At 44.7% G+C, this 13,257-nt stretch overlaps 1 protein-coding gene across 1 annotated transcript; it reads left to right on the forward strand.

Moving 5' to 3' along the window:
• The first annotated feature begins 3,494 nt into the window (after positions 1 to 3,494).
• Positions 3,495 to 12,697, forward strand: Eif3f (eukaryotic translation initiation factor 3 subunit F). The gene is made up of 8 exons (XM_028768098.1): positions 3,495 to 3,896; positions 9,032 to 9,102; positions 9,319 to 9,398; positions 9,702 to 9,839; positions 11,198 to 11,289; positions 11,651 to 11,787; positions 11,897 to 12,010; positions 12,468 to 12,697. The coding sequence occupies exons 1-8, from the start codon at positions 3,521 to 3,523 to the stop codon at positions 12,543 to 12,545; spliced, it is 1,086 nt and encodes a 361-aa protein (XP_028623931.1). The 5' UTR covers positions 3,495 to 3,520; the 3' UTR covers positions 12,546 to 12,697.
• The last annotated feature ends 560 nt before the right edge of the window (positions 12,698 to 13,257 follow it).

The following is a 13,257-nucleotide window of genomic DNA, read 5'->3' on the forward strand; positions in this document are numbered from 1 at the left end:
TGCTTTGCTTTGCTGCGCTTTGCTGCTTTGCTTTGCTGCGCTTTGCTGCTTTGCTTTGCTGCGCTTTGCTTTGGATTTTTTTAGGTATGACTTCTCAAACACACTTCCCAGGGCAACTAGAAAGTGATATGTGGAGCCTGGCGGTGGTGGCGCATGCCTTTAATCCCAGCACTTGGGAGGCAGAGGCAGGCGGATTTCTGAGTTCGAGAGTTTGAGGCTAGCCTGGTCTACAGACTGAGTTCCCAGACAGCCAGGGCTACACAGAGAAACCCTGTCTCAAAAAAACAAACCAAAAAAAAGAAAAAAGTGATATGTGATAGAGTTAATTTTGTCCAGGCATCACTGAGAGTTTCTGTGACAGTGTCCTTGGGATGAGACTATCATTTGAATCAGTAGCTGACAAAAGCCCACTGTGTTCCCTAATGTGGGTGCCCCTCACCCCATCAGATGAGGCCTGAACAGAAGAAAAAGTCTGGCCCTTTCATGAATAAGAAGGGTTTCCTCTTCTCATCCCATAGGAAAACACCAGTCCCTGACGTTATTAGTGATACTCTGTTGTGCTTGCAGACAGGAGTCTATCTTGGCTGTCCTCTGAAAGGCTCCACCTAGCAGCTAACTCAGACAGATACAGACACCCACAGCCAAACAGTGGATGGAGCTTGGAGACTCTTATGGATGAATAACAGGAAGGATTGCAGGCTCCTAAAGGGATAGGAACTCCACAGGACCAACAGAATCAACTAACTTGGATCCTTGGGGCTCTCAGAGACTGAATCACCAACCAAAGAACATACACTGGCTGGACCTAAAACTCCCTGCACATATGTAGCAGATGTGCAGTTTGATCTTCATGTGGGTCCCAAACATTTGGAGTGGGAGCTATGCCAACAGCTATTGTCTATATGTGGGATATGTTCTTCTAGCTGGGCTGCCTTGTCTGGCCCTAGTGGGAGAGGAAGTGCCTAGCCTTGCAGTGACTTGAAGTACCAGGGTGGGGAGATACCCAGAGGGGCCCCCACCCACTCAGAGAGGAACAGGGAGGTATGGGGGAAGGATTGTGGAGGATGACTGAGAGGGGGCAATGAGCAGGAGGTAAATAAATAAATAAGTAAACAAATAAATAAATTTTTAAAAGGAGGTCTCCTCTTACTGTTTATATGGACCATGTTCTCCTCATTTGAGGGTCCTAGAATTTTATTTTTACATATAACATAATACACACACACACACACACACGACAGAAGACTAGGGGAAGGAAAAAGACTAGCAAGGGAGAACTAAAGAGAGGAATAGATGGGAATATCCATCTGAGTACAAAGACTCTACACCAACACATGTCTTAAAGGAGCTGAGGAGATGGCTCCCCAGGTTAAGAGCGCTTACTATGCAAGCTCTGAAGACCTGAGTTAGAATGCCCAGCTTCCACATAAAAAGACAGGAGTGGCAGCATTGTAGACGGTGAGACAGAAGGGTCACTGGGGTTTGCTGACTACCAGCCTAGCACCAGGCTCAGTGAGACACAGTCCAGGAATAGGGAAGAGAATGATAGAGTAGGACACCCAATGTCCTTCATGTCTGGCCTTCATACACACTCACAAGTGTACACACACACACACACACACATAAACTTTAATAAAAGAAAAAGAATGTTGGGCAGTGGTGGTACACGCCTTTAATCCCAGCACTTAGGGAGGCAGAGCCAAGCAGATCTCTGAGTTCCAGGACATTCAAGGACACACAGAGAAACTTTGTCTCAAAAAAAAAAAGAAAGAAAGAAAAGAAAAGAAAAAGAAATAAAGTAAAAAGAACTTCCTACATTACTTACTCTGAGAAGGATCGTGAGTTTCCTCTGGTCTTCTGAATAAAACTGAAACATTAGTTCATGATGTTTGAGCCTGCTGGCTTTCAGAATAGAACCAAGACTTACAGCTTGCTTCCTGAAGATCACCAAACACTCATGTTTTAAAATCACAAATGCGTTTTTTAAGATTTTTTTTAATTGTGTATGTATGCATCTGCAACTGGGTATGTATGTACAGGTGGGTACAATGCCTGTGGAGTCCAGAAAAGGGCATAGGCTCCTCTGCCCTTTTAGAGCTGTGGGTAGCTGTGAGCCACCAACCAGCCTCTTCTACTTGCTGGAACCTCAACGCAGAGTCTCTGCAATCACAGAGAATCTCTCTCTCTCTCTCTCTCTCTCTCTCTCTCTCTCTCTCTCTCTCTCTCTCTCTCTCCTACATCTCTCCACTGTCCAATTTTTTTATAGCATAGGAGTCTTTTTTAAAGATTTACTTATTTATTAAATGTATATGAGTACACTGTTACTGTCTTCAGACACCAGAAGAGGGCATCAGATTCCATTACAAATGGTTGTAAGCCATCATGTGATTGCTGGGAATTGAATTTGGGACCTTTGGAAGAGCAGTCAGTGCTCTTAACCACTGAGCCATCTCTCCAGCACCAGCATAGGAGTCTTAATAATCAGTTCCTAGCCCTGCTTAGAGATCCATCCTTTCTTTCGATCATGCCATCACCACCAAATTCTCTCCTTAAATGTACTAGGCTTGCTCTCATTCACCTTAAGTCCTCTACTCTAACTGTTCACTCCACCAAAAGGGCTCTCCCTCCAAAAGGAAGTCTTCTTTAAGTGTCCACACCATCTTGATAGCTTCATTGTGACCTACCCTGACTCTTCACAACTCTTCGTGCCCTCATAACCTCCAATGATCATTTCTTTCTTAAGCATGGTTAAATAATAATTCCAGCGTATCATAGCACTTTCTAACATAATAAAGATTTACTTAGTCCTTTTCATTCCCCCAAGACAATGAAACCCTTTGCTGTTTAGTTCACTTGTATACCCAAGCACCTAAAAGAGAGTCTGGTGCATATTAAACATTTAAATTGTTAAATAAATACGCCTCCCTAGTGATACCTTATGAAGCCATCACAAATAAAGCACTATTGGCCGGGCATAATGATTCATGCCTATAGTCCTAGCATTCAGGAAGCAGAGGAAGGAAGGTTGAGGTAAGTTTCAAATCGACCTAATCTATATGGCAAGCTCCAGCCAGCGTGGAGTGCAGAGTAGATCCTGAGTCCAAAATTTAATTGACTTATTATTGATTGATTGATTGATTGATAAATGGAAGTAACAATGAAGCCCCTTTAAGACAATTTGATATTTAATATCCAATTTAAGAGTGAAACAAGAATTGCGACCTATACACTACTCTGTGTCGCCATCTGGTGGCAACTGTGTAGATTGCTAGTTGTTTCCTCCCCACCCCCCACCCCCAGGTGCTCCAAAGTTACTAGGAACTACTTCGGTCTGCCACACATTGAGTGTACATCGGACAAAAATTAAAGCGCACACGGCTCACTAAAACTTACAACGAGCCGGAAATTTCATGTCCAATAGTCATCAAGATATGATTCACGTGGTACAAATTTAGCCAATCAAGTTTCTAATACTCCCAACTCACGCCCTTCTGTTCTAGGCTCTCTCTTTCTCGGCAAGATGGCATCTCCCGCCGTACCGGCTAGTGTCCCTCCTGCCACTGCAGCCGCAGCCCCGGCCCCGGCCAGCACCGCAGCCTCGGCTTCAGCCCCGACCCCACCCACGCCAGCTCCGGCACCCGCTGCGACTCCCGCTGCGGGCCCGGCGCCTGTCTCGTCTGATCCTGCTGTAGCGACGCCTGCAGCTCCGGGGCAGACCCCAGCCTCCGCGCCAGCCCCTGCGCAGACGCCGGCGCCTTCGCAGCCCGGGCCCGCCCTCCCGGGGCCTTTCCCCGGCGGCCGCGTGGTCAGGCTACACCCAGTCATTTTGGCCTCGATCGTGGACAGCTACGAACGCCGCAACGAGGGAGCTGCCCGAGTTATTGGAACCCTGTTGGGTGAGTTCTGGGGAAATTAATGTTTTCCGTCTATCTTCCTCCTAGTTCTCTCGTTCCATCGCCCTTGAACTCTTAGCCTGTTTCTCTTTTTCACCTTCTTGTTGTGGCTTGCCTTCCCAAGTGATTTGAATCCTGCCGAATTGCTGTTAAGTCGCAGAAATGTGCGAAGAGTAGGTATGAGCTATTGCGTAGTTTGTGATAATTGATCTACATGTTATTTATGTTCCCAACAGTGAAGTACGGAGAGGGCATGCTGCCAAAAATGAAAGCTCAAATGCCAGCAAGTTCAAAGCCCTTGTCCCGTTTAAACCCAGTACCCACATTCCCCTTCTTATCCACCTACCCAACACACATAGAAGGTACCCACCAACCATATTACGGAAGAGGATGTGTCAAAAGCTTCCTCAATTCAACAAAAAAATACCCAGATTTATTCGTAACATATTCTGGATATATAATATCTTGCTTTCCTGAACTTTTCAGACAGACACGTGTCCCAAGGTCTTCTCACATACTGGTTCCTGGTAGAATAAAACCTGTATATGCTCAGCTCCAAGTTCCTGCCCCCCCCCCATCCCCACCTCACTCTCCGATTTTTTTGTTTGGACATAAACTGTTGTGTTACATCTTTACACACGTCACTAACCTTCAAGATGAAGAGTAGTCTTTTCTTTGCCTGTGTTACAGATTGGGGAAGTAGATATCTTATGTTAAGTAGCTCATAGACCTGGAAAGTACTAAAGACTTGTTGACTACATTTCATTCTCTGAGGACTGCTGGTCCTGGCAGGCTTGTTTCCCCTCTGCCTCAGTGACAGCTTTTAGATACTGCAGTCCACTCTAGTTGCATCTGTCATTCTGTCATTTCTTTTTCTTTCTTTTTCTTTTTTTTTTAGTTTTTTCGAGACAGGGTTTCTCTGTGTAGCTCTGGCTGTCCTGGAACTCACTCTGTAGACCAGGCTAGCCTCGAAATCTCGAACTCAGAAATCCGCCTGCCTCTGCCTCTCATGTGCTTGGATTAAAGGCTGTGCCACCACCACCCTGCACATCTGTCATTTCTTACTGGTGCTCTTGTAGCAGGCTGTGCACCATAGAAGACAATTCAAGTACTGCAAAGAGAACAGGGTTTGTAGTCAGACTCCAGCAATTAACTAGCTTTGTGTCCTTCAACAAATCACCAAAGATCTAGTTTCTTCAGGGGCTTCTTTAGCAGGCAGATTTTTGTTTGGTTTGGTTTGGTTTTTCAAGGGCAACAAACCCTTTTTTAAAAATAAATTTATTTATTTTTATTTTAATATGCGTTGCTGTTTTGCCTGCATGTATGTCAAAAGGTGCCAGATCCCCTGGAACTGGAGCTACAGACAGTTATGAGCCACCATGTAGTTGCTGGGAATTGAACCCTGGTCCTCTGGAAGAAAGAGCAGCCAGTGCTTTTGACCACTGAGCCATCTCTCCAGCCCCAGCAGACAGTTTTTGTGAGAATGAAATATTACAGCAAGCAGTTAATGGCTGGCACACTCAGGTACAGCTGTTGGTCATCCTCTGTCACAGAGGAGGCCACACCACTCCACCATACACTTCTTTGTCTATGACAATGTAGGCGGTTATGGGAACTTAGAGTTGATACCTTGTCTTTTATCAAAACACACTTGCATTTTCTTTGCCATGTATCTTTCATGCTCTTCATTTTATTTGAGTGCACAACTATAATACCAATCTCTCTAGTTCTAACCTCTAATGTTGTGTTGGCATTCTGTAACTGCCCTCCTGTAAGCTTCTATAACAAAAGAATTTTGTATCAGTGACTTGCCACCTAACAAGTACTTTGAATATGCTATCTAATTTTCCGTCTCTGGAGCTGTTTAACTAAAGGAATAAATATCTACCCAAGGTTTATGTTTACCCCGTTTATCATAGGAAGGCTAACTGTAGTGTATGAATACTCTGTCAGACTAATCCTGCTCAGTGCTCCCACTGTTACATAACAGTTGTTGATAGAAAAACGAATGAAGTAATACCTGCTTGTCAGAAGCTTGGACTTTCCTTGGTTCTTAATTTGTAAGAGATTTTGTTTGGTTAAATGAAATCATGATTAAGTTTCATGTACCATAGAGTTGTTAGGTACTTAGAATTCAAAATTAGTCAAAGGAACACTGCTGTAACCTTAAACTCAAGATGGAAACACAGTTCCTGTAAATAACTACTGTACATGTGGTAAGTGTTCTGGTAGCAGGTATCCTGTGGCAACATAGATGTAACTACTGAAAAGGTCATGAAGGAGTCATAGCAAGATGTACAGGATTGTGGAAAGGCGCAACACGTGTTCATGTGAAATACGTCCTTAAATGGACAGTATCCACATGTGATTCCAAAAGGAGCAAGACCTGAATTTAAATTCTTACATGTTACTGTAAGACTCTTTTCAATGAATATGCCCATTGGTTAAAGTTCTTTGTAAGCACTGCTAAGCCTAGTGTCCTTTATCCTTTAAATAAAAACCTTAGCTACTCAACTTAGAATAAAGATTACTAGAAGTGTGTTTTAAATAACATAGTTTTGAAAACTCTGAGAATACCCAGGAATGCTAATTTTTTTAATCTCTGAATCTCAAAAAAAAATAGCATGCCAGGACTCTAAAAACTGAAAAAAACATGTTTGCCTTTACTTTATGTAGTAGTTCCAAAATGTATCACTGTTGAGAAATACACACTTTTTTTTAAATTAAAAATGAAACAAATTTTTAAAAATAAAGCCCGAGGCAAGTCCACTATCTGAAGAAATCAGCGTCCCAGGCTTTCAGGAGGGCAGCAGGAGGTGAAGCCCTTGTTTGGACACCTGCCTGTGGGGCAGGACTCACGGGAAGCTGAGAACCCTCCACCAGGCTTGTCTCTGCATGAGGCTCTTGACCGGTACTCATTCCAGAGCTGAGACCAGGAAAAAGGGGAGCATGTGGTGCTTTGTGAAGAGAGGAGACCTGAGCTGGACCAGATTGAGGACATTCTGGTAAAGCAGAAGCACTTGCAAAGTGGAGGCAGAGAGGTCAGAGGGTGAAAGCTAGGAACTGGAGATGGTAGGACACAGTGTGATGGAAGTGCGGCATGAGAGGGAACTGGAGATGGTAGGACACAGTGTGATAAAAGTGCAGCATGAGAGGGTGGCTGGGTAAGTTCTAGAGCTGCAGTTGTGCACACAAGAAGAAAGGAGAGACAGAGTTTGGCTAGGACTTGGGAGATATTCCTTGTTAGGTGCCACTGAGTGTGCCAGTGGGTTTGTCCAGTAGATAGTTGAGGAAGCAAGGCTGTCATGGTATTTTACAAGCCTGCCCTTGGTTCAATTCCCAGACCCCACATGATGGAAGGAGAAAACCTGCAGATTGTCTTCTAACTTCCATGGGCAAGCAGTTACACGTACACACTCATAATCAGTGTAAAAAGAAAGGCAAAATGTAACAATAAGTGTGAAGAAGCAAATGTAAAGTATGCCCTAGCCACCAGAAGATAAGAAATAACTGAATTAGAGAGGTAGGTGAACTCACCTACCACAGGGATTGGTAGCTGTGTTTAAAAAAAAAAAAAAAAAGGAAATATTTTCAGCTTTGTATGCAGTCTGTCACAGCTACTCAACTCTACCTTTGTACCAAGAAAAAAGCCCTAAAAATGTAAAAGAGATTAGGCACATAAACATGAACTGAAATGTTTCAGGGTCAGGGTTGACCTAGAAAAGGAGCATAGAGAAAAACTAGGAACACTAACAATGCTGAAACCCTGAGATGTCAGAGGAGCCAACAGATTAGGAAGAGAAGGGAGAAAGCTAGAAGAGACTGGTGTCCTGGAGGCTCTAGAAAAAAAGGCTCTGAAATGGGGAAGCAGTCACAATGGTCAGAAGTTGCTGAGTGGTCAGATGAGAGAATGTATACCTGTGAGTTAAGAACATTGTCTTAGGGTTTCATTGCTGTGAACAGACACTATGACCAAGGCAACTCTTGTAAAGAACAGTATTTAATTGGGGCTGGATTACTAGTTCTGAGGTTCAGTCCATTATCGTCAAGGTGGGAAGCATGGCAGCATCCAGACAGGCATGGTACTGGAGAAGAAGCTGAAGTTCTATATCTTGTTCAAGGGAACTCAGGAGAAGATGGGGCTTCCCTCCCACATGGCTAGGAGTAGGATGTCAAAGCCCAGTGACCCACCTAGTCCAACAAGGCCACAACTCCTAATAGCACCACTGGGCCAAGCATATTCAAACTACCACAAGCACAGTTCAGAAAATGAAACCATAGCACTAGCTAACAAAAGACACCACTAGCAGAGACATGTTACAAGAGGTAGGAATGAGGAACCTAAGGGAAGGTACCAGGACATCAAGAGAGTGAAGTTGGGACCCGTGGTTCAATGAGAGCCAGGAACTAATGTGAGAGTTAGGGGTGTGAGAGAGGAAGTCTGTGGTAAGGACCCCTTTGGGGGTAGAATGACCTTTTCACAGGTGTCTCCTCAGATCATCAGAAAACACATGCATTTAGATTACATTTATAACAGTAGCAAAATTTCAGTTGTGAATTAGCAATGAAAATAATTTTATGGTTAAGGGTCACCACAACCTGAAGGTCACAGCATTAAGGTTGAAAACCACTACTCTAGAGAGTACACAGTATTGTGGGGATGGGCTGGTAGTGGAAAATAACAGGCAAAGGAGACTTTGCAGAGGAAGACTTATCCTGTCTGGTGATAGAAAGAAGGGTTGGGGGGGCAGTTGGTCTCTGAGTTTGAGTTCTCTGGAAAATACTAGTTCTGTTGATGCTGAACTTGGGGCTAATGTGTTGGCTTTGTGTTTGCTGGCTTTGAGGCCATCCCCAAAAGCATTCTAAAAGTAGGATCTGGAGAAACAGCTCAGTTAATAGAGCACTTGCCTATCGTGCTTAAAGCCCTGAGTTCAATCTCCAGTGCCACATAAACCAGGTGTGGTGATGCATACCTGTAATCCTAGCACTAGGCTGGTGGAGACAAGAAGCTCAGGAGTTCTTGTTCATCTTTCGTTAGAAAGGACCCTGACCCTGGAGAGTGGGTATGGGGGTAGTCAGGGGCTATGGGCTTTGGGGTCCCAGGATTATGTAACAACTTGCTCTTCTCTCTTTACCAGGAACTGTGGACAAGCACTCGGTAGAAGTCACCAACTGCTTTTCAGTGCCACACAATGAGTCAGAAGATGAAGTGAGTTGTGTGGATTTAAGCAGCCCCTGTATAGTTCATAGCCATTGGACTACTTCCCCGAAGGCCCCACTGTGTTATATGTCTGTAACCAGAGCTGCAACTGAAGCTCTGCTTTCTCTGTCCACAGTGGGCCTCCTCAGATGGCGGGGTTGGTCATTTTTCCTATTGAGCATATACTTGTAACTTCTTAACTTCCTCTCCTGCCTTCCTCCTTAGGTGGCTGTTGACATGGAATTTGCTAAGAATATGTATGAATTACATAAAAAAGTCTCCCCAAATGAGCTCATCCTAGGCTGGTAAGACGGAGAGGGTGGGAGTGGATAGAAAGTCTCATTAAGGTCCAGGCTTATCATCAGACTAGATCTTGTCTCCCCTTTTAGACATAGAACATACAAAGCATGTGACCTTGAGAGCCTATAATATTTTGATAATTTGATCTTATAAAGTCAAGAATATTTATTTTCAATTGTAGCTTTTGTTATGCAGAGTTTTTCATATTTTTAATTACTGCTAAGATGAGTGTCAGAGCCCCAGCGACACCCACTGCACTATTGTATTTGGTATTGGTATCAGCTGTCACGCGTAATTGCTGTTTCCAGGTATGCCACAGGCCATGACATCACAGAACATTCCGTGCTGATCCATGAGTACTACAGCAGGGAGGCCCCGAACCCCATTCACCTCACAGTGGACACAGGTCTCCAGAATGGGCGCATGAGCATCAAGGCCTATGTCAGGTGAGTCCTGGGCAGTAAGGGCATGTAAAGTGACCCATCCTGCTGGATGGCATCCCACACCTCCCACACTCAGGTCTAATCCTGCCCCTTATTTTCTCTTCAGAAACTTTATTCCTCTTTTAATAGCTGTTGTTAAAGTTTCTGAAGCGAAGTCAGACCCCATGATTTACACTCACGGGTCCTGCTTACACTAGAGTATTTGTTGCTTGTAACCATTCCAAATGGCAGTGCCTTTAGTATATGAGCAAACTACCGTGTTTCATTTGTATTATCTTCTGGAACAGATAACCCTCACATAATGTGTTTGTCATGGTCCTTCTGTGCCTGTATTTATTGCTTTTTTCAATTATCGTTAGTTTTTCATTGTCTTGGTTTGCTTTCTATTGCTGTGATAAAACACTAACAAACACCAGCTTGGGAAGGAGAGTGCTTATGTCAACCTACAAGTCCCAGTCCATCATTGAGGGAAGTCAGGGTAGGAACCTGGAGCAGAACCATGGTAATGCTGCATACTTCGCGTTCCCCTGGCTTGCTCAAACTGCTTTCTAATTCCATCAGGACCACCTACCCAGGGGTGGTACCACCCCATCAGTCAAGAAAATGCCTCACAGACCTGCTTGCAGACCAGTCTAATGGAGGAATCACCAGTTACAACAATCCCTAACCAGTACATTGATTATTCCTAGGACTTAGCACAGTATTTATAGACTAGAGGATGCTGGCATTGTTTGGAACACATCTTTTAAGCTAGAATTAAGTATACTTTTGAACAATAGCATAGCGGTGTTGATGCATACAACTTGCCTGCAGCTACAACACCATTTGTTAGGGCTTGCTGGAGAAGGCTTTAGCGTCTGAGGAAAGAAGAACTTATTACTATAACTTGAAACATTTCATGTACACTGGACCCTTACCTTTACCTCCTTGCTAGTCTTTACAAATTTATCTTATTCAAAATCCAGATGAAAACACAGAGTTGAAATAGGCACAATTTTAGTGAAGTTACTTATAGCACCCAATCTAGTGGTTTGGAGCATGAATCAGTTTGGCATTTTAGTGATAATGAGAAGCGAGGCCCAGAAAAGAATGTTCTGGTGTGTGTGATTTCCCTGAAACTGGGTGTGTCTGGCCAGTTGGTAATATCCAGAGTCCTGTCATCCTCACTGGCATTATGGTGTATGAAACCTTCCTATACCTTTCCAGGCCAAAGAGGAAAAGGAAAGTTTGCTCACAGGATACTTCTGGGGCAGTCCTGGCCTTCTCAAGTGGAAGATACTCTTGTGACTGCTTTCCCAGCCTCATCTACACAAGGAAACTGCTCCCAGGGGCATCTATTTACCTTTTCTCCTTTTCCCCAGCACTTTAATGGGTGTCCCTGGGAGGACCATGGGAGTGATGTTCACACCTCTTACAGTGAAGTATGCATATTATGATACTGAACGCATTGGAGGTGAGTTTCCTTCCCCACTGTTCACACTTGGAGACCCTAGGATTATTCAAGGGAGGAATTGTTTCTCTGTGACAAACATGGAGGCCTTGGGTAGCTTAAAGAACAGATCCAAGGTTCATGCTGACTGAAAGTTGAAGGTTTGTTCAGGGTGGGAAATTGTCAGTGTCACGGGCCATATAGTCATCCACTTGAGGTCAGAACCAGTAGTTAGCAAGCAGGTGAGGAGCAGAGCAGGGATTTTGGGGAGCTGTCTGCTTCCAGAAAGCATGGAGGGAGTTAGTAGGTGGTTAGAGACCTCTTTCCTCTTGTTATGACTAAGTTTTCTCTGTTGTCTCTTACTGCCTGTCCCACATTCCCACAGTTGACCTCATCATGAAGACATGTTTTAGCCCCAACCGGGTGATTGGACTCTCGAGTGACTTACAGCAAGTGGGAGGGGCCTCAGCCCGCATCCAGGATGCTCTGAGCACTGTACTGCAGTATGCTGAGGATGTGCTGGTGAGAAACGAGGAGGGAAAAGCAAGGGAGGGGGGCATCCCTGCTGGGTCTGCTGGTGACAGTACCTGCAGGGCATCGGGTCCTCATTGAGCCTTTGTTCTGTGCTCAGTCTGGGAAAGTGTCTGCTGACAACACGGTAGGCCGCTTCTTGATGAGTCTTGTCAACCAAGTACCCAAGATAGTTCCTGATGACTTTGAGACCATGCTCAACAGCAACATCAATGTGAGTCCCATGGCTATACCCTGGGAGTTGGGTAGAGGGGCTGCTGCTGTGTTGGCCAGGTTGGAGGCAGTACAGTATGTTCAGGGAATCTTCACTCCCCTAATGGCTTCTCTGAAGTACTACTCATATTGCCATGACTTGTTAACTAGACTCAGACAGACTTGCTAAAATTCAGTGTAACAAAGACAGTTTCTACTTTTCCCCATATGTGTTCACAGGACATACCCCCTATACTCCACAGGGCTACACTGCAGTCCCCCATGTATAAGTAGCAGAGAGGATAGCGTTCATGCACATTCCCTTCCTGGCTTCTACCTTCAACTCCTACTCAGTCTGCCATCACTGGCATTTATCTAGGACTCTTCACAGCCAGTGTCCATGGTGGAGCTGGCTAGCCAGCCTATCTGTCGTCATTCCACTCCACCTCTCACTCGCTGCTTTATCCTTTGTCTTCCAGGACCTGCTGATGGTGACCTACCTGGCCAATCTTACCCAGTCACAGATTGCCCTCAACGAAAAACTTGTAAACCTGTGAACGAGCCCCAAGAGGCACTTGAGCTGGTTGAGGTTTTCACCACAGGACTGAGACCAAAGTGGAGGCAAAGGGTTCTTTGTGGTCTTGAGTCACAGTGACTCAGTCAGCTGCTTGTGACTTCAAATAAACATAGCTTACCTTTTGTAAATGAACTTTATCTGATGTGAGTTTATTGTAGGCTGGGAGAAAGAAGCTTGTTCTTGAGCTCATACAGAAGCCAGGGAGTGGGCTCTGTAGGGAGAAGCTGGTTATGTATTGGCATGACTCACCCACAGTGGTTGCACCCACAGCTAGGCTGTGGTAGCGTCACCCAGCCCCACACCAGGCAGCTTTTTCTTGGCACAATGATTTTACAGTGATAGATTTTTCTTCTTCTAGCTCTTAGGATAATGGCACATGGGATCTCCAAGATTGTTTTAGTTTTTGGGTTGGGTTGTTTGTTTGTTTGTTTGTTTGTTTGGATTTTTGTTTTGTTTTTGTTTTTTTCATTTTTTTCTTCCATAGCATCATATGACTGGGATGACAGTCAAGAGAGTTGCCTTGTGCACAGCGTGGAAGGACCTAGAGATGTGCTAGTGAGCCAGAGCAGGAAAGAGATGGGCACACACCTCAGTCCTGGGAACCAAAAATCCACAGGGGCAGAATACCTCATGGTGAGGAATAGCTGCTTCATCAGACTGTTGAGTCTGGCCAGGTGTCCTAGTACAGACAC

The sequence above is a fragment of the Grammomys surdaster genome, unplaced genomic scaffold (assembly GCF_004785775.1).
Source record: "Grammomys surdaster isolate TR1022 unplaced genomic scaffold, NIH_TR_1.0 184, whole genome shotgun sequence".
NCBI lineage: Eukaryota > Metazoa > Chordata > Mammalia > Rodentia > Muridae > Grammomys > Grammomys surdaster.

Coding starts and splice junctions, on each gene's coding strand:
- Eif3f (XM_028768098.1), top strand. CDS start 3,521: ATGGCATCTCCCGCCGTACCGGCTAGTGTCCCTCCTGCCACTGCAGCC. Junction 9,399..9,701: donor AATGAGCTCATCCTAGGCTG/GTAAGACGGAGA, acceptor TGCTGTTTCCAG/GTATGCCACAGGCCATGACA. Junction 12,011..12,467: donor TGCTCAACAGCAACATCAAT/GTGAGTCCCATG, acceptor TTTGTCTTCCAG/GACCTGCTGATGGTGACCTA.